The sequence below is a fragment of the Gobius niger genome, assembly GCF_951799975.1.
Source record: "Gobius niger genome assembly, chromosome: 5".
NCBI lineage: Eukaryota > Metazoa > Chordata > Actinopteri > Gobiiformes > Gobiidae > Gobius > Gobius niger.
The window spans coordinates 38,822,216-38,844,168 of record NC_136856.1 but is presented as its reverse complement, the minus strand read 5'-3'; the positions used below and the strand labels follow the sequence as shown (position 1 = coordinate 38,844,168).

The window sequence follows — 21,953 nt, the reverse complement described above, 5'->3', positions numbered from 1 at the left end:
GTTTATGTTAAAGGAATAGGCCACCGTTTTTACATACTAAGATATGTTCTTACCTCACTTTAGACGTGTTAATATATCCCCGTCTGGTCTTTGTCCGTGCGCTCTGTCACGCAAACGGAGCACATACGCAGCCTCTCCCACATGTCACATAGCTCCGAAAAAGCTCACGATAGAAGCTACCAAGCTCTTCCACGTGTTCCCTATTTAAATAAAGTTACGTGAAGTGTTTTCATGCGAAGTATATTTACACAGAAATGTAGCATATCGATTTTATAAGCAAATAAAAAGGGGGACTATATTGTGAGGCGTAATGATACGAGGAGTAAAACGTCCGCGCAGTAACTCCTAAAGGTTATTGACGGAAGTGAGCGGGGGAAGTCTTTAGGAGTTACTACGCGGACGCTGTGCTCCTCGTATCATTACGCCTCACAATATAGTCCCCCTTTTTATTTGCTTATAAAATCGACATGCTACATTTCTGGGTAAATATACTTCGCATGAAAACACTTCACGTAACTTTATTTAAATAGGGAACACGTGGAAGAGCTTGGTAGCTTCTATCGTGAGCTTTTTCGGAGCTATGTGACATGTGGGAGAGGCTCCGTATGTGCTCCGTTTGCGTGACAGAGCGCACGGACAAAGACCAGACGGGGATATATTAACTCGACTAAAGTGAGCTAAGAACATATCTTAGTATGTAAAAACGGTGGCCTATTCCTTTAATTTTGTATATTTTTCAATAAAAAAATAAAAATAAAAACCTATTGTTTTTATTGCCATTGTCATGAATAGGTTCACAACTATGATCTCTTTTCAGTCGCTCGTACAACATGAAACATGACACATATAACATAGATAAATACAAAACTGATAAACAATTTGACATAGAACAACAGCGTGATACCGTATGTGCAGGTGCATTCATTCACTACAACTTCATTTTTGACACATCACAGAAAATGAGGTTCAGGTCAGTGGTTCTCAACATGTGGTCCATGTCCTGCGGGTGGTCCTTCAACCATTTCACTTGCCTGGCCAGACAAACTCCAGGCTTTTGTTGGGCGTTTTCACACAGGCTCTAGTTAGGTCGACCTGAAGGGACTTTCTGCCCGAGAGCGGCCTGAGTCACTCTGTGGTCCCGAGTGGGGGTGGTGTGAATGCGGCCGAACTACTCTCGCTTTGACGCCTCTTTTTTGTGCAAAGAAATAATGAATAAGCGCTGCATGAGGTCGATTGGATTTCTGCTCTGACGAGGCAAAATATATATCTCTCTCCCTTCTGCAGTGAATAAAAAACATTGTGAAATTATTTTTGATTTTATTTTTTATTGTAAAAAAATGTAAAAATATCGCTTCATCATCTTTATTGAGAAAGTTCCATAAATACTGACATATTCAGTATTGTCACTCTCGCCCAGCTCGAGTCCCACAGCATCGCTAAACCTGTCCCCCTTTCACAGCTTTTCACACCTTTACTTTACCTGCGCCTCAGTGCGTTTTATTTTGAAAAGCGGAAATACTGTGAGGCCGCAGGTTTAACGCGAGTGAACTTTACAGTGAAAAGTTCAGAGTCACATCTCGGTGAGGGTCAAAGGTCACTGTTCTGATGATGTGTTCCTTCATCTGACACAGAAAAACTCACTGTGCAAGGTCAACTCACTGTACCTGAGCAGGAATTAAATAAAAACACACTGCTGCTAATGTTTGTTCTTCTACTTTAGACTGTCACGGCTCTCCGGAAATCTGTCCGTTTAAAAGTAACAATTATGATAAAGTGTAAGTGGTTTTATTTTCAGATGAAGTGAGGATCATGGAAGTCCCCAGAACCAGTTCTACTCTGACCGGGCCTTTTCAGTCACTGGTTCCAGTGACTCTGGAATAATCTTCCCCTGAAACACACAATCACTGAATTTGGCCTTTTTCAATACAAGCTTAAAACCTATTTATTCAGGGTTTTAAATATTTGGTAGCACGGTGGCATTTTATTTAACTTTCTTATTTCTTAGGGCTGGGACAATCCTCTTTTGTCACAATGTGACACTTATCATGATAGTCGGGGGCTGATCCGTCTGCGATACAGTCTGCAATCATTATTAAGTAATATGTTTACCTTCACGTGGAAAAAGCCATGTGTCCAAAGTTTATAAACAAATACTATTTGACATTAAAAAGTGCATTAACACAAAATGTAACAAAGTGCTGTCTAACTGTAACTGGGAAACAAAGGCGTGATGATAAAAATGCAAAACCACAAGTTGAAAGTATTGCGTATGGATATTTGGCATTGTCGCACAAAGTATTGCAATCTGATAAGATACTGTCCAAGCCCTATTTATTAAATTGTTTCACCATGTGCACAATTTAATTGTTTATATGTCTTTATTTAAATTTAATTTTGTCTTGACTTCACTGTAAAACACTGGTTACAGGAACCCTGCCCACAGGGACTGGACAAGATGAACTGAAGCTCCAACAAGGACTGGACGGGACTGCTGACTGCCATGGTACTTCATTAGCCTGAACTTTACATTGTCTTGTTGATTGATTTAAGGCGGCTGTAGAACGCGACGGCATGGACATCATAGGGTTCAAAAGTAAAGCACATTTCTATGACCCTTCCAGTAGATGGTGCCCATGTCGGTCGTCTACTACCTACCTCACAGACAGGACGTTCATGGTGAGTGTGGATACCTGCTTCTCTAAGGTCCATAGAATTACATGTGGTGTGCCCCAGGGTTCAATTTTAGGCCCAGTGCTTTTTAATCTGTATACGCTCCCTCTTGGTGATGTCATCAGGAGACACGGAGTCAACTTTCACAGTTATGCAGATGATACACAGTTATACATCTCCATGTCTCCTGATGACACCAGGCCAATGGATGCACTTTTTAACTGCATTTTAGAATCAAATCCTGGATGGCAGAAAACTTTCTCTAGCTTAACCAGGACAAAACTGAAATGTTAATCATCGGCCCTAAGAGAGAGAAACTTTTACAGTCACTGTCTATGAATCCTTCCTCACAGGTGAAGAACCTGGGTGTGATATTTGACTCTGAGCTGGCGTTTATTCCACACATTAAGAATATCACAAAGATAGGTGTTTACCATCTAAAGAACATAGCCAGAGTCGCCCCATTCTCTCTCGGGCCAACACGGAGACGCTCATGCATGCTTTTATCACCAGTCGTATCGACTACTGTAATGCCCTGCTCTCTGGTCTTCCCAAAAAGAGGATCTCAGGTTTACAACTTTTACAAAACTCAGCAGCTCGTGTCCTGACCAAGACCAGGGGGCGGGACCACATTACACCGGTTTTAGAATCGCTGCACTGGCTCCTCGAGTGTTTCTGGATCGATTTTAAAGTTCTTTTAATGGTTTTTAAATGTCTTAATGGTCTTGGTCCTTCTCATCTCTCAGAACTGCTTTTACCTTACGAACCTTCACGGCCCCTTCGCTCCTCCTCAGGGGTCTCCTAGTTATTCCTAAAGTCAACAAAAAGACTCAATATTACGGCCCTCGCCTCCGGAACCACCTGAGGAGGAGCTCAGGGCTGCAGAGAACAAAAATGTTTTTAAGAGCAGCTCAAGACCCACCTTTTTAGCTTAGCTTTTAACTGACTAATCTATTTATTTAATCCTAATATATAAAATGTATATATATGGGAGGTTGTCCCAGGCGTTTTAAATGTTGTAATCTGTAAAGCACTTTGTGACACCTTTCGGTATGAAAAGTGCTTTAAAATAAAGTTTGATTGATTGATTGATTGATTGACTTCATTATGGACTCCTCTAGATGTAGATGTGTGTAAAATAATTGAAAGTGAAGCAGTTTATTTAGAAACAGATAAGTTTATTATAAAAACACTATGACACTCGGACAAAAACAGTTATTTTACACGCGCCTCTTCCTCCTCCTCTTCTTCCTAGGCTCCTTCAGTCCAATCCTCCCAAGTCGTGCTTGTACTGAGACACCAGACTCCCTGCAGACAGAACACACTCACGTCCAACACTGTCCACTAGAGGGCACCCTTGTGGACCATTAGCAGCATTTCATTTCATTTAATATTCATTTCGCAGTGCCTCAGATAATTGCCCACTCCCCATTTTTTGTAAGGGCTTCTAGTTTTTACTGTATCAAAATGGCTGTTTGGAAGGTATGACAATTTACCATACTGAGTTCAGTAACTGCAATGGCAAGAAATGGGGGGGAGTGGGGGGGGGGGGGGGGATAGGGGTTGAAGAAATAAGGAACAAATTGGGGAAAAATTGGGGAAACTGAAAGAAAAAAAAAAGGTTATGCTTCCTCTGCCCTCAAGTTTGCGTTCTCTCCAAAACAGGAATGTTATGGCCAAAATTAAATTTAAAAAGAGGCCCAAAAGCAAGGTCGTGAAATGCCCCAATGGTGCACAAGGTTTAAAGAAAAATGAAATGAATGAAAGTAAGTTGGGCACAGTATTCTGCTTTAGAGCAAAAACATGTGAAACTGACTTGTCATTTCAGCTAAACTTTACCAGATTATATCACATTACCTTCATCTAAGAGCAGCTTTTTCATTATAATATTAAAAACTCCTTGAAATATTTCCATTTTCACAGTCGTTATATATTAAAGCGGACATTTCCTGCAAAATTGAGGCTTAAAATCATTTTGATGGGCTGCGATATTTTAGGTTTATTTGAAATTACGTCTATGAGAAGAAAAGACAGCGATAAATGGCAGACAAAATGGATTTTGCAGGATATGTCACGATAAAACCAGTTTTAATCCACTCCCACTTATTCAAAACAGCAAGCAGCCAACCAGGGGCCAGCGGGCGGTTAACGCTGGCCCCTGATTGGTGGGTCCACTTTGAGAGCAGTCTCTGAAAGCACACGAAGCGTGACAGGAAGGAGAGCCATATAAGGTAAAGACAGGTGGTCAGCAGGGGCGGGGCACAGGGCGGAGGCAGCAGGACACAAGCCACACCCACAACGCTCCGTCAGTCTGGACTAGAGCTGGGTACCGTTACATTAGATATTTTAGCAATACTTTTTTTGATACCTATACTGAAATATTTGTCATATAGAACCAGAAAACAACTTAATAATGTATTCCTTATCCTTCCACTTCATTTCTTTTACATTTGTATAATTTGTTTGAGGTGAAAGAACAAAATGGCAGAGAACACATTTTTCACCAATATTTTCAACTTCGCAATTTTTTCTAGGTCTTTCCCCCCTAATTGTTCTTCTTCTTTTCCCATTTTTTAATGTATTTTTTTTCCTCAAAAAATTACCCCCCCCAAAATAACACTTTTCTTCACTTCTTTTCTCCAAAATGTTTTCGAAATTTCACCCCCAAAATTTTTCCCCAAATTTTTCTTTATGACCAACACCATCAAAACTTGATTTTATATTTCTTTTCGGTACTTGCTTTCAATACTTTTAGTGTTTCAATAGCAGACAGGGATTGTTAAATACTACCCAGCCCTAGTCTGGACACGAGCCACACCCACAACGCTTCATCAGTCTGGACACGAGCCACACCCACAACGCTCAGTCAGTCTGAACACAAGCCACACCCACAACGCTCAGTCAGTCTGAACACAAGCCACACCCACAACGCTCCATCAGTCTGGACACGAGCCACACCCACAACGCTTCATCAGTCTGGACACGAGCCACACCCACAACGCTCAGTCAGTCTGAACACAAGCCACACCCACAACGCTCAGTCAGTCTGAACACAAGCCACACCCACAACGCTCCATCAGTCTGGACACGAGCCACACCCACAACGCTTCATCAGTCTGGACACGAGCCACACCCACAACGCTCAGTCAGTCTGAACACAAGCCACACCCACAACGCTCAGTCAGTCTGAACACAAGCCACACCCACAACGCTCCATCAGTCTGGACACGAGCCACACCCACACAACGCTTCATCAGTCTGGACACGAGCCACACCCACAACGCTTCATCAGTCTGAACACAAGCCACACCCACAACGCTCAGTCAGTCTGGACACGAGCCACACCCACAACGCTCCATCAGTCTGGACACAAGCCACACCCACAACGCTTCATCAGTCTGGACACGAGCCACACCCACAACGCTCCATCAGTATAGACATGAGCCACACCCACAACGCTCTGTCAGTCTGGACACGAGCCACACCCACAACGCTCCGTCAGTCTGGACACGAGCCACACCCACAACGCTCCGTCAGTCTGGACACGAGCCACACCCACAACGCTCTGTCAGTCTGAACACGAGCCACACCCACAACGCTCCGTCAGTCTGGACACGAGCCACACCCACAACGCCCGTCAGCTTAGACACGGGCCACACCCACAACGCCTGTCAGTCTGGACACGAGCCACACCCACAACGCCTGTCAGTCTGGACACAAGCCACACCCACAACGCTCCGTCAATCAGGACACGAGTGCATTCATGTAGGACGAGAGTCAGAAACACTTTGTCCTGTTTCAAACCAAATGTAAGTCAAAAAGAGTAGGGGTGCAACGATACTTTTTCTAAAACCGATACGTGTACTTTGATATGAGTACTTTGATATGAGTACTTGCTGATACCGAATACCGATATGAGTACAAGGCATTTTCCTCAAACATAGGCTAATTTTTGAAGTACAGCAGATTGGTTAGTAATTTGTTACTTTACTCATTTACATTTCCTCGAGTAAAGAAGGCTACACTTTTAAGAGAAGTTATATCAGAATTTTGCTTCAACTCTTTATTTCATTTATTGTTTATTCAATATAATTTGTTTGTATTCATTGCATATCATTTCATTATCATTGTTTCCCATGGCTTAATATTGTCATTTGTTTCTTTGGTCTGTGAATGTCCATCAGAGACAGAACAACCCCAAAAGTTACTCACTGCAATAGTATTACAAGTCTTGCTAATTGGCCTCTTTTTACATCTGCTTTATTGCAATGCTGAGTGGATTTTCCCGTACGTGTGCTTGCCTGTGGCAACTTAGCCAGTAGCCTACAGCATTTATTATTTTTGCTGCAGCTAAATTTCACGCAATATGGATCTCTTTATTTTGCATTTTCGGAGTACTTTTTAGTACTTTAGTTAGTGTGCTAGTTAGCAACATTAGCTGCCTGTCTCTAAACACTGCAGACCCAACGAGGTAAAATTAAGATAAAATTCAGCTCTGGTTAAATCCAGCACAGACTTTGATTTTGGGAGTGTGTGATAAAGTCTGTGATAAAGTCAGCTCTATGTGGAACATTGTATTTCCATTGACAAATTAAGTTTGTTGCTGTTTGCAACAAAGCGCCCGGAATGATAAGATAAGATAAGATAATCCTTTATTGATCTCACAACGGAGAAATTCGCTTGTTACAATCGGCATTCAACAAGATCACTCAGGTTGTGCAAAAATAGACAGGAAATGTGCAAACATAATGCACCGCATGTGGTATTGGTTTCTGGTTTCTGGTATCGGGACCACATTAATGAGTACGAGTATGATATTGGTGTCGGTGCATCCCTAAAAAAGAGATCAAAAGTACTTTTTAACAGCTAAGATGACAAATTTTGTGCCTTCGATGTAATTTTGAAAATGTAAAAGATGAAAATAAAACATGAACTTTGTTTTAATTCATGGGAATGTCTTATCTTTTGGAGATTGTTTAATCTTCCAAGTACTTCACATTAGTATTAACAGCCAAAGACAATTAAGAATACATTTCCTGCAAATTGTATAAAGTAAGTAATAAAGTTGTCTTTGTATTTTTTTTTTATTTGTCCTTTATTTATCCAGGATTAAACTCATTGAGATTAAAAATCTCTTTTTCAAGAGTGTCCCGGCCTGATAGTAAAAAGACAGTAGAAAGTTTGTAACAGAGTCACTCAGTGTCCAGACTGAGAGACAGCAGCAGCAGGAGGAGGAGCAGGACCAGGGGCAGGACCAGGAGCAGGACCAGGGGCAGCACACTCTCTCTAGGGTCAGATCTTACCTGCAGCCAGGCCCTCTGCCCTGCCCTTCGGCCCCGCGCTCATGTGGGGCCCCTCCAGGGGGAAGGCTCTGTCTCGGAAGGACTTGGAGCGCACAAACTCTTTGTCTTTACCTTTGGAGCCTTTGGGCCGCCCCGCCGTCTTCTTCTTCGACTTACTGTCTCCCTTCACGCCCAGCAGGGGGTGCACTTCTGCAAAACACGGGGACGGAAAGGTCAGGACAGGACTAATTGGGAGAGTCGGGATGTTTCCTGTAAAGCCGCGGTACTTTTTGACCACCAGAAAAAAAAGATCTATTAATAATGAACTCTCACAGTGCTTTAACTGCAGCAGGAGCCTGGGCCGCTGTTTAAGACAGAACTTTTTTTTTTTCATGTAAATCGATCAAATAATGACTGACGTGTTGAAATCAGAAAGAACTTTCCCTTTGCATTCAGCTCTGAAACAGCAGTGTCCTTAGCAGCAGCAACCGCTCAGAGAAAGCTCCTCTTGAGCTGCCAAGTACCAGAAAAAGCTTCTCTCACCTCTCCATCTCTGTATAAGCTTCATCCTTTCAACACTCGCCACAGCTTCACTGCAGCCAGAGTGAGATCGTTTGAACAATCAGGAATTGGAGCTACTGGATATTTAGTTTCATCTGTATTAATTTCAATTTTATATTTTCTAACCAGCAAAGTACTACATTATCACCACATAACGGATTCTGTTAATCAAACTCCAGATCACATGTACAGCTTGGTTGATTCTGGTCAGGCTGGGGTTTTGGGCCCGATCTAAATTCTCATATGTTTGTCAAAGCTAAAAAAAAAGTCAGCAATACTCCTGCAACTTGTCCTTTGTTCTTGTCGACTAAAACTGGAACAAAACTAACCAAAAGACTAGAACTAAGGCAGCTGGTGCCAAAATGTGCTGCGTACCGTCGCTGGGCACCCCCTGCAGTTCGATGGTGGTAGTGCGGGCCTTCTTCTTGACCGGCGCCTCGGTGCCGCTCTGCTTCTGCTTCTTGTCACCCGGCGCTGCCTCCTCGTTGGCGCCCCCTTGTGTCTGAGCATCCGGAGGCGGGCCGTAAGGATTCTCCTCGGGGTCCTCCACCTCCGGAGCGATGGGCAGGTACAGCAGCGCTCGGGAGTCCTCCAGCTCCTCGTCACTGAGGGACAAATAAATAGCATTATTTATCAGTTTATGGTGAAACAGGGTAAACTTCTGATGTAGATCACTGACTTAAACAAGGAACAATGGATTGCAGGGTTTCTGTCATTTTACTTTTCCCTATAAAAATAAGGAGATGTAAAAATGGCAAAAATGCCCTATATTTTTAGCGACGAAATCTGTATTCACACCAAACTTTGTTGGGGACAAGGTGACTATTCGTCTGCTCCGTCTCACCTGCTCTGAGCTGCTTCTACCGAAACAGCCCAAACCCCAAACCGAGCAGACAGCCACGCATGATGCTATTGCTCTGTGTGAAATATTTCTATTGTACATCTAGCAATATGTTGTGACGACCACCATGTGGCGAGAGACGCCTTTTTATTTCTGCATGTTTTTTGGCGGATGATGAAACGGTGCAGCACACGTGACAAAAATGCGACTAAAGCACACAATTCCGACCGTCTAAAATTTGCTAGATCAGGACCGACTGGAGATTATCAAGTTGATGTGAAAGTAGGGTTGGCAAAAACAAAAAAATGTCTTGACTGACCACCGAGCCTCATTAGCCGGTTCAGTATGGATTAAACAACTCGGAGCCGTGAATTAGACGGTTGTAATGCGCAACGCAGAGTCACGAACACCACGACACGCAGCTGTATGCAAACCTCGTGAGCACACACTGCACCCGTGAACCCGAACACTGTGACCTCGCGCCAAATGTTTTTATTGGTTGATTAAGTACAACCAGGTGAGTTATGAAAGATTGATTGAGGGGGGGTCTGAGGGATAATTTGTTCACACAAAAAGATCTTACTGTAGTAGCATTTAGTCCACTGTCTATAATAGCGTAATTTACTGATCCCTTTCTTTTTTATCATCAACAACCACCAGCTTTAATCGGTTAACGTTGACAAGGCCAACCACCGGTCAAACGGTCATCGGTTAACATCCCTATGTGAAAGAACTTATTTTCAAAGATTTGCTCAGGGATCTTCTATCTCTGTAAAAATTAAAATTCCTCCTTGTTTTTTTGGTTTAAAGCTCAATAAATATTAGAGGTCGACCGATATGAGCCATGATTAGCCTTGATTAGTTGCCATTAGCATTAAGGCCTCTGCATACTCCACAAGACGCGAGAACTTTGTTCTTGTTCTTGAGGCAAAAAGAACGAGAACAAAGTTCGTCTGGGCTCTGACATTTCATACTCCACAAGACGTGTTGCTGCCGAACTGCCACGCCCCCTTTTTCCGCAGCCAAAACAAACAAGGAATGACCGAAATAAAACGAGCCATTTGACTTCAAACTATTATAAAATGTATCAGTCACGATATTGCAAACATTTTGAAGATTGACTTCATGTTTAGCCACATCTCCCGCTGGTTTATTATGTTAGAAAACGTTCACGTTAAAAGCTTACCTCCGTGACACTCGGTAAAACCATGTTGTTTCATTTCATTTTATTTATTTCATTCAAAAGTGATGTTGTGCAATCACAATAAAACCGCCAAGCCAACACGGTCTGAATGAAACGGAGCAGAGGAGAAGAACAAGTCTTATAATATCTAATAGTTTCACGTCTGTGTAGCTCAGTACAGGTTTTGTCCATCCAAGAACCTTCACTGAACATGTTGGTGACGTTTCCCGGTGTTTGATGAAAGGGTCTCAGATGTACAAGCTTGGTTTTCCTCCGTCCACGAGCCTGAACCACTTTTTTTTTTTCTTTATCACTCGCCTCTTTCACGCAGGCAGCGTCAGGCTCTTCTGTTTCCTCTTCGTCCTCGCCCAAAACGTCCGCGTGTTTCTCTCCAGGACTTTGTTGCCATGTGCATGTCCTTGTAATCCTTCAACGAAGTATTTTACTGCTGCGAGCGGTGCCGCAAAACTATCCATGTTGTCTCCGTTTTCCGCACGCTAGGACGTAAACATTGGATTCTCGCTTCCCGCTTCCGCTAAAATAACCCCGCCCACTAAAAATCCAACCAATCACAGCCAGAGTTCTCGCAGCCCTGCCGAAATAGTTCTGCTGAGCTGATGCGTCAGCCAGACCTGCCGAACAGGAGCTGCGAGAATAAAATGACGTAATTTTGTTCTCGCAGCTCTGGGTGCGAGAACAAAGTTCTCGCGTCTTGTGGAGTATGAATAGGCCTTTAGTGTATCCTGCCACGAGCTTTAGCATATCGTTGTGAGCCACAGCAATCAAAACTACAACTATGGAAGTTAAAACTAACTCAGTGATTGAATTCTTCAGGTTTCCTGCTTCAAAATGAGGTACAGCACGTTCATATTGAATGAGGTTTAGTTGGTGAAACTTGTGTTTAATAGACTTTTATCTGACTGCTTTTCATTGCGACGTTTCCCAGTCCCCATAAGGCCTAGGAAGTTGTGGGTGGGCTCATATTAAAGCTCCGACTGGGCCCTTTCCAGGCCAAAAAACTATCATGTTCGGTTCAGGAGATATCAGACCTGAATTGGTCAACATCCAATAAATATGTCAGGAATTAGATCTGTAAAAATCCTTGTGTGCAAAATCTTCCAAATGTAGAGAGGGAGCCTGTAAAGAGTGGAGATGTTGTTAAGGAGTGGAATGAAAACCTCATTGGAGCGAACGGCCCTTGACATGACAAGACATTGGATTTCCCTGTTGGAGACGTTTGATAAAATACCTGCTGCAGAAGGCGACGATAGGGTCCACCGAGGTCACGTCCACCTCCTCGTCCTCTGCCAGGTCTCCCCCTGAAAACGACAGACAAGTGAGACGCCTGTGAGCCTTTACTGAACCAAACACCTTTCACTTTACACAGATCAGGTAAAAGGGGCTGGACGACTGAGAGCCGCCCACGTTCGCACCAGTTTGTTCTGGTTCGCTCTTGTCCTCGTCCTCGATGTCGAACTCAGACTCTCTCTCCTCGTATTCCACGTTCTCATCCAGCTCTTTGAAATCAGGGGCGAAGGCGCTCCAGTTCTCCTGCAATTACCACATAAGAAGATTTAATACACATTTATAATGCGTCTAACGCGCCAGTTCTCCTGTAATTACCACATAACGTTTATTATACGTTTATAACAACTCATGCGCCAGTTCTCCTATGATTACCACATTACGTTTATTACACGTTTATAACACTTCAAATGCTCCAGTTCTCCTGTAATTACCACATCATGTTTATTATACGTTTATAACACTTCAAATGCTCCAGTTCTCTTGTAATTACCACATTACGTTTATTATACGTTTATAACACTTCAAATGCTCGAGTTCTCCTATGATTACCACATTACGTTTATTATACGTTTATAACACTTCAAATGCGCCAGTTCTCCTATGATTACCACATTACGTTTATTACACGTTTATAACACTTCAAATGCTCCAGTTCTCTTGTAATCACCACATCACGTTTATTATACGTTTATAACAACTCATGCGCCAGTTCTCCTATGATTACCACATTACGTTTATTACACGTTTATAACACTTCAAATGCTCCAGTTCTCCTGTAATCACCACATCACGTTTATTATACGTTTATAACACTTCAAATGCTCCAGTTCTCCTATGATTACCACATTACGTTTATTATACGTTTATAACAACTCATGCGCCAGTTCTCCTATGATTACCACATTACGTTTATTATACGTTTATAACAACTCATGCGCCAGTTCTCCTATGATTACCACATTACGTTTATTACACGTTTATAACACTTCAAATGCTCCAGTTCTCCTGTAATTACCACATCATGTTTATTATACGTTTATAACACTTCAAATGCTCCAGTTCTCTTGTAATTACCACATTACGTTTATAAAATGTCAAACGCACCAGTTCTCCTGTAATTACCACATCACGTTTATTATACGTTTATAACAACTCATGCGCCAGTTCTCCTATGATTACCACATTACGTTTATTACACGTTTATAACACTTCAAATGCTCCAGTTCTCCTGTAATCACCACATCACGTTTATTATACGTTTATAACACTTCAAATGCTCCAGTTCTCCTATGATTACCACATTACGTTTATTATACGTTTATAACAACTCATGCGCCAGTTCTCCTATGATTACCACATTACGTTTATTATACGTTTATAACAACTCATGCTCCAGTTCTCCTATGATTACCACATTACGTTTATTACACGTTTATAACACTTCAAATGCTCCAGTTCTCCTGTAATTACCACATCATGTTTATTATACGTTTATAACACTTCAAATGCTCCAGTTCTCTTGTAATTACCACATCACGTTTATTATACGTTTATAACAACTCATGCACCAGTTCTCCTGTAATTACCACATTACGTTTATTATACGTTTATAACAACTCATGCGCCAGTTCTCCTATGATTACCACATTACGTTTATTACACGTTTATAACACTTCAAATGCTCCAGTTCTCTTGTAATTACCACATCACGTTTATTATACGTTTATAACAACTCATGCACCAGTTCTCCTGTAATTACCACATTACGTTTATTATACGTTTATAACAACTCATGCGCCAGTTCTCCTATGATTACCACATTACGTTTATTATACGTTTATAACAACTCATGCTCCAGTTCTCCTATGATTACCACATTACGTTTATTACACGTTTATAACACTTCAAATGCTCCAGTTCTCCTGTAATCACCACATCACGTTTATTATACGTTTATAATACGTCGAACGCACCAGTTCTCCAGTAATTACCACATAACATTTATTACACGTCAAACGCGCCAGTTCTCCAGTAATTACCACATAACGTTTATTACACGTCAAACGCGCCAGTTCTCCAGTAATTACCACATAACGTTTAGAACACGTTTATAACACGTCAAACGCACCAGTTCTCCTGTAATTTCCACGTAATGTTAATAACATGTCTTGAACACAGAAAAACGCTCCAGTTCTCCTGCAATTACCACTTAACATTATTAACACGTTTAGAACACGGCACACGCTCCAGTTCTGCTGTAATCGCCACATAACAAAGTTTATTACACGTTTATGACACGTCACTGATCAAATGCTCCAATTTTCCTGCAAGTAAAGGATAAAAGTAGCATTTACCAATGACAAAAGGGAAAAGATTTAAATGTAGAGATACCAATGTGAAAGTTCTTCTGTGGAGACTGACATAAATGTTACGTTTTTGTATAAAAATAGGGCGTTTTCTGCTTAAAAATGACCAAAATTGCTGACATTTTCAGCGACAACAGCTAAATAATGGACTAAGCCAGGTTTAAATTACGCCGACATATGGGTATTTTACAATGTCCGCTATCAGCTGATCTAACGCTGATAATATCTCCGGAATCTAAAGTGACAGAGACTTCCTGTTTGTTACACTAGAAAAAGCTCAGTCAGTGCGCAACTTCCTCAGCCTCAGGGGAACTAAGAAGCCCAATGCATTCAGCGCCCCCTGCTGTTAAAGTTCAACACTGACACATGCTACAAAATTTTCAACAATTTTCCAAAATGTTCCATAAAATGTTCAATCGCATTTGTGATGAATAAGCGTGGGAAAGACCAGGAGTGCCACAGCCATGTTAGAGTGAGTTGAGACATTATTTGTTTTACTGACCACTTGGTTCTGGGCCCAGATGGACACCACGCCGCTGGAGATGGAGGCGATGATCGGACGCACAGGATGCCACTGAACACAGAGCACAACGGTCAACACTGCGGCTCTGGGGGATGGACGTGTCACTTTGAAACGCGTGGTTTTCTCACCGCCACGTCCAGCAGCAGCTCGCCTCTCGTGCCATGGAGGATCTTCACCAGGTTCCCGATGCTCTTCTCCCAGATGTAAAGGGCGTGCTGCCTCGCCGAACCCGCCACGATGTACTCGCCGTCACCCGAGAAACAGCAGCGCTTCCATGGAGTTCTGCACACGCAACACCACAGCATTTACACAGGCGGCAGCACGTCACACTTCAGGCTTTTCAATCCACAAATACAGTATTTCTAATGCCACAAACAATAAATAAATGCATATTTCATTTCTCAAGATTTGCAAAGATTCCATCAAGAATGAGGAAAGTTTTGATAGTTACAATTACAGACAAACAACATATTTGTGGCCTAAATATTTATCGAAAGTACATCTAGCTACCGTTTTAACTAGTTTCATGTATCATGTATTTTTGTAATACTTGAACATTTGTATTGAAGTAAGTCGTGTTTCATTGTGTTTCTTGTTGATTGCAGCTCGTGTGGTATTGAAGACAGGCACTTTTAGAACAAGAGCCTGGGATTTCCATGTTTTTGTTGGTTTCAATGGCATACAATGGTCTATAACGTTGATCACAAGAAGAAGTTGCCAATATATTCTCGTCCATCAAACTTAAAATGATATTATCATGACAGGCCTATTTTCAAAGGACAAATTAAACCAGCGGATATTACTGTATTGTACCTACCTTGGAAAAACGTACTAATATGTCACAAAATAAAACTACACATTCAAATCTGGCTCCGTCCATTATTCAGATTTTGTCGCTGAAAAGAGCTGAAATTTTGGCATTTTTTTATTTTCTTTCCCCATTCACCTGAAGCGTCTCGCTTTAAGGGGTAAATAAACTTGAAGGATATGTGGATATAATGCTTTTTCATGCTATTTAACCTCTTAACCCCCACATGAACCGAGCACATTTTCTCCAGTTCAGCTTTACCCAAATAAAAAAAAAACGAATCTAAACAGAGCTTTTTCCTCGCATTGTTGCCGTGTTTTGGACTTTTTTGTCGCTCTTTTATAACATTTTTGTCACTTTTCGGTTACTCTTTTTTGTCACTTTTTGTTGTACTTTCATCCTCATTTTCGTCTCGTTTTTGTCACTCTTTTGAAACTGTTTTCAAGAAGCTTTTAGATTTGGTTTAAGCCAATCTGAAGAAAGGTGGGTGTTCAGAGGTTGACGTTGGCTCATGGGGGTTCCTGGGATTCATAAATAACATATTATTAGGACGCTTCTGTGCAGCTAAAGAAGTAAATTCTGGTACAGAGTGAGGAGACCCTTTCTGTAACACGTCAGGGCCAGGACTAGAACTCATTTGGCATAGGTCCCCTGTGTGCTGTGTGTCATAGCGCCACCTGTTGACCAGGTCCTGTAGTTTCTGCATGGGCTCCGGTTCCCCGTCTTTCCCGCAGGTGAGAATCTCCCGGCCGTCGTACACGCGGATGATTCTGTCGGCCGTGTTGATCAGGAAGCAGCTGTGGACGGAGGCCGGAGGGTTAGTACGTGAAGTATTTGGAGTATTTGGAGTAGTAGCAGCAGTACTGACCTTCCTTTGCGTGCAAACTCGATGGACTTGATGGCTGTGGTGTTGCTGGTTCCTGTGGTGACTCTGAAGGAGGCCACCAGCTCCTGAGTGTTCGTTTTCAAAACCAGAATCTGAACAAAAGAGACAGAGAATCCCAGGTCACATTCCACATTCCACCAAACAGGAAAGAGGGACATGTCAATATTCAAAAACAAATTGTTTTGGGCAAAGATTTTTTTGTAGAATTTCAGCGAAAACTGCAGCTGAATGAGTTTTAGACCAGAGTTATCTGTGTATATTTCCCTGTCTTTAGCCGCTGCTGTCTCCCACAAAGGAAATGACCACAACTGGATTACAGCGTCATTTCGGTCACAGCCTTTCGTGCTACACGTGGATACCAAACATGTCAGTATTTGTGAATGAATCAGCATCAATAGGCACAAGCAACAAAACGTCAGAAAATAAACGTCGCTTTGTCCATGTGGAGAACAAACATGAAGCACTTTTATCATTACATATGTTCATATATGATCAGAGGCATGGAAGGAAGTTACAGGACACTTTACATCTAGTCGACTAAAACTGAAAAGAATGAATTGACTGAATAAGACTCAGACTAAATGAGAATAAGCTGAGCTCTGCCTCACCTTCCCTTTGGCGTTGCCTGTGTAGATGTACTCCCCTCTGCGGTCGAACGCCGCCACCACGTTCAGGTCCGAGTCGTCGTCCACAGGAAGAACCACGTGTTTGGAGTCGGACAGAGTCAGCAGCACCGGAGCGGACTTCATCGGACAGACCAGAACTTTGTCCCTGGAATTCACAGCATTCACAGTGATATGACAAAGGGGGGATTCTCTGGGCTGGGATCCCTATGATTAAAGTATTTGTACTCACATGTCCCGCGGGTGGCACTGCAGTTTGAGGATGGGCGACGGGAAGCGGAACCTCTGGTCGCAGTCTCCCGTCAGGACGTCCCACTGAGACACGATGTTGTCTGTGGACGCGCTCACCAGTTTGTGTCCGTCTCTGCTCCAACTGCAACCACACAGAGCCAGAGTCTAGAGCTGGTATTGTCCTCCAACCACAGACTACAGTCAGCCCACAGAGCAGCAGGTCGCATGTAGGGCTGCACCATATTGAACCTCTGAACTCCCGCCTTAACCCAGCACATTTTCTCCAGTTTGGCTTCAACCAAATCTAAAAGCTTCTTGCAAAAACTGTCAAAATAGCAACAAAAATTAGGCGGAAATGCAACCAAGCAACAGAAAAGTGACAACAATGTGAGGAAAAAAAGTCTTGACAATGCAAGGAAAAAGATTTGTTTAGATCTAATTTGTAGGTCTTAGCTTTCAAATGAGGCGCTACATTGGCCTGTAGTCTGTAACTTTTAGATTTGAGTCATGCCTTACTGGAGAACATGTGCTTGGTAAAGGCGGGAGTTAAGAAGTTCAAAAACTTGCGATATATGATACGGGTTTTAATAATGCCATACAATATTATTGCAGTATTTTCTGAAACCCTTTCAACTCTGTCTGTTCCATTCAATAGCGTCTTTCACAGTAGCTAAGGTGTAGAGCCAATCAAACAAGCACTCATTTTTCCCAGGCGTCTATGGCCTGACTCACTTCGATAGTCAGTCTCAGTAAGTTTTCTGCTGCCAAACATGTTCAAATGCTAAGGAACTGAGCACTATACAGTAGGTGGAGGCGTGTGCCTGACTTTGGCAGCAGTCTGCCATTAAATTGGCAGAAGAATAGGGGCATCCCTATTCTTCTGCCAATACCGATACCAGTATCGATAAAACACACCACATGCTTGTACTCATACTCGTACTCATTAATCCCGATACCAGAAACCAATACCACTTGCCGTGCGGCCGCTACGGGGCACCTCCCAGCTGAGGAGAGAAAATAGCAACAAACTGGAGAATTCTTCTGTGTAAATCCAATATTCCACATAGAGCTGACTTTATTACAGTCGACACTCCCTAAATCAGAGTCTGTGCTGGATTTAACCAGAGCTAAATGTTGTTAGTGCTGCAGCGTGGAGTCTGCAGTGTTTACAACATACAGGCTAATGTTACTAACTCACTAGCCGCTAACTCACAGCTAACAGTTTTGGCAATTCTTGCGCCGTTTTATGCCCACGGGTTTATTCATCTGAAAAACTAACCCAACGACTAAAAGGTCCCCTGAAAATCCAACTTAAAGACTGTTATGGTACAACAATATGGTGTATGATACACCTGAGTGTCAGTCAGCACACAGAAACGCGCGGTTTGTTTGCTCAGCTTTGTGGCGTCAACTGTAAAGTAAAGCCAACTATTGAAACACAAATCTTCAAGTCATTTGATTTTTAACAAGTTCCGGCAAAACAAGACTCATAAAACACTAAATCAGCACCAAAGCAGGGCTAAAATTGAGCTAAATTAGGAAGATTTGAGGTACATTACAGTGGGTTAAAATAAATAAAAATATGATATAATACATGATATGAGGACAACAACAATTTGACATGGAACAACAGCGTGAGTGTCTTTGCAGATGTTTAAGACCTTTAAGAAACATATTAAAAAGGTTATAAACAACTTAACCTCCAAAATAAACAAATCAGGCCTTTTGTCTCCACCACTGCTGCTAAATCGTATCTTCACTGTATGATTTTCTCGAACATAGAGTACTGTTTACTGTGTGGTCATTTGCTGGCATCACTGCACTAAAACCTGGAGAACTGCTGTATAAAAAACCCTGCTCATCTCACCATTGTCAAATTTTAGAGAAATCTTTTGAGTTTTGAAAACGTAAGAACTTTTAAACATGTTTGTCTTGAGCCCCTCCCCCTTTGGAGGGACGAAAAGACAGTAGAGGGCCACTGGAGGGGACTGTGAGGTTCCATTGAAATTAATCGCAGCTTGTAAGACCTGATTAACTGTTATAGGAACTTTTGATAGTGCAGGGGTGGTTGTAAATAGTGTAAATACTATATGTCCATGTTTGTTTGTTAAATGCAAGAGGACTACGTATGGAAAGTAGCACATGGCTAAATCTGCTGCATTTACACAAAGTAACTGTACTGTCCTCTCCAAATAAACAAATAAAGTAAAGAATGTGCAGGCAAGTGTTAGCAGCAGGATGGATATAGATATTGCATCAACATGTGTTTCCAATGACGTCATGCATAGTTAAAGCGGTCATTTTGAGATGACAATAAAGGTCAAAGTTTAAAGTACGGACAGCCGTCTTAATGATACACATCTCTCCGTTTTCGTTAAACACAAAGCAGTGCAGGAGAAAGGAAGGGCATCTGACATGTACGCACCACAGGGAGCAGACCGGGTGGATGTGAGCGCTGATGATTTTGGCGATGCCTCGGGTCAGAAAGTCCCAGATGACGATGCGGCCGTCGTTACAGCCCACGGCCAGCAGGGTGCCCCAGCGGTTAAAGGTGCAGGTGAGGGCCATGCTGATGCAGTCCAGGGTGCCATCCGCCTCCTGCAAACACAGACACAACACAACACAACACAACAGAAGGAGTGTCATTTCCTGTCTATGAACACTCAAAACAACTCAGTGACTCAGCCGCTAACAGAGTTGTTCCATGGCTTTTTTCTTCACTTTTTATACTGTTTTTTGCTAATGGGAAAAGTCTATGGGAAATGTATGCTAACAGCTAAAAAGAGAGCGGATCTCCATGGTAACTATGGATTTCCCCGAAGTCTGTCTGTTGGTTTGTTAAGTGATGACGTCACAGCTCTACTTCTGGGTCCACAGAGACCGGCAGATGTGCGAGAAACTACAAAAAACTCTTTAATACCACAATCAATATTTCTGAAACTACGCAAACATGGAGAGAACATGCAAACTCCACACAGAAAGGCCCCGTTTAGGTGGGAATGGAACCCGGGTGCTAACCAAATTGTGCGTTATGTTTATTCTCCACATGAACAAAGCACAGAATCAGAATAGGTTTTATTGCCATGCTTTGACAACAGGTTCACAAAGTAGGATTTTTTTCTCGGAGCAAACGTGCAACGTAAAACATATAACACAGAATAAAGACAAAAAATAAGAGTAAGAGTAAGACAACAACAATTTGACCTGTTCCTTTGGTAGTGAATCTAAATGAGATGTTGCTCGTCCCATTGTTTACTTTGGTTTTAGTAGTAGTACTCCAAACCATCTACAGATTTCTCTCTCGTCTGTCTCTTAACTACTTTGTCAGTCATATTAACCTACTCAATTTAGGTTTAGTCTACTTTTAGTTGGACAAAAACCTTTAAAAAAAAAAAAGAAAAGAAATAATACATGAAGTTAATACAACTGTATATAGCCATCCAGTAACTGCCACAGAAAACAAATACACGATGATAAAAGATATGTTTTTCTTGAGAATGATACACTAGGTTTTCACTCACCTCTGGATAGTTCTGCCCGAACGACTCTGTAAAAACAAATCACACACGTCACATTATAATGTAGAAAGTGAACAATATCCTTCCTCTACAAGATTATGTTTACGATACATCTAGATCTTGTAAGCTGAGTTGTACAACGTAATGCGCCTTCAGGACAAAATAATAATAATTCATAGTGAACACAACCATAACATAAGAAGCTAACGATAGTCTCACGTTTAGCACTTTTAGATCACATAATGCCAAAAATAAATGAACAATCATCATAAAATCATATTTAAATATATTATCTATCTATTACATTATATTTGACTTCGAGAAACAACGCGTATTTCAAGCTTAATTCACATTTCAGATCGATTTGTTTTGTTAGCTTTTAGCATCGGGGGCTAACTAACGATGCTAACCACAACATCTGCACAACGACGCCCTGGTTTTGGTGATAAAAGCAACAAAAGCAGAACACAGGACTCACCGAGCAGCTCCAGATTCATGGTGAAGCCGGGGCGGGTTCAACTTTATCCCAAACTGTGATTTGTTTGATCTAAACTCCGCGTTTTTCAGGTTTAGAGGTTTGTTTTAGCGCAGATGAGCGCCGCTAGTTTTGTAGGTCAGGACCCAAACAGAGCGCCCACCAACATGCCTGACTGAAAACTGCGACGCGTCACAAAAAATAAAATAAAATAAATATATATATATATATATATATATATATATATATATATATATATATATATATATATATATATATATATATATATATATATATATATATATACACACAAATCAGATTCAAAAACAAATCAGATACAAATACAAATCAGATTTATGAAGAAAGTCATGTTATATTTAGGTCATGGTTATATTGACAAAAATAGATATTTCAACATATGCGAAAATGTGTTGCAAACATCTTAACCTCTTAACCCCCACATGAACCGAGCACATTTTCTCTAAAAATTATATGAAAAAACTACCATAAAAAAGATAAAAAGACGAGAACACTACAAGAACACGAGAACACTACAAGTACACCTCCTAAGTGTGATTTTTTTTTAAAGCCGCCAAAAGAGAGACAAGAGCGTGCTGGAAAAGCAACAATAACACAACAAAAAAGAAACAAAAAATCTAAAAAAAAGTGACCAAAACA

The 21,953-nt window shown here is 41.6% G+C and overlaps 1 protein-coding gene across 2 annotated transcripts; it reads right to left on the bottom strand.

The window, feature by feature from the left end:
- Positions 1–3,841: 3,841 nt before the first annotated feature.
- rbbp5 (retinoblastoma binding protein 5) lies at positions 3,842–21,430 on the bottom strand. 2 transcript variants are annotated; one of them, XM_079556014.1, is made up of 14 exons: positions 21,279–21,430; positions 20,804–20,829; positions 19,708–19,880; positions 17,284–17,424; positions 17,037–17,199; positions 16,411–16,520; positions 16,220–16,339; positions 14,863–15,016; positions 14,714–14,785; positions 11,971–12,088; positions 11,787–11,856; positions 8,889–9,118; positions 7,974–8,162; positions 3,842–3,978 (listed from the first exon to the last, which is right to left on the bottom strand). In XM_079556014.1, the coding sequence occupies exons 1-14, from the start codon at positions 21,295–21,297 to the stop codon at positions 3,932–3,934; spliced, it is 1,632 nt and encodes a 543-aa protein (XP_079412140.1). In that variant the 5' UTR covers positions 21,298–21,430; the 3' UTR covers positions 3,842–3,931. The 2 variants fall into 2 exon arrangements, with proteins under 2 accessions (XP_079412140.1, XP_079412141.1); XM_079556015.1 differs by having other exon boundaries at positions 3,848–3,978; positions 8,085–8,162.
- Between the last annotated feature and the right edge of the window lie 523 nt (positions 21,431–21,953).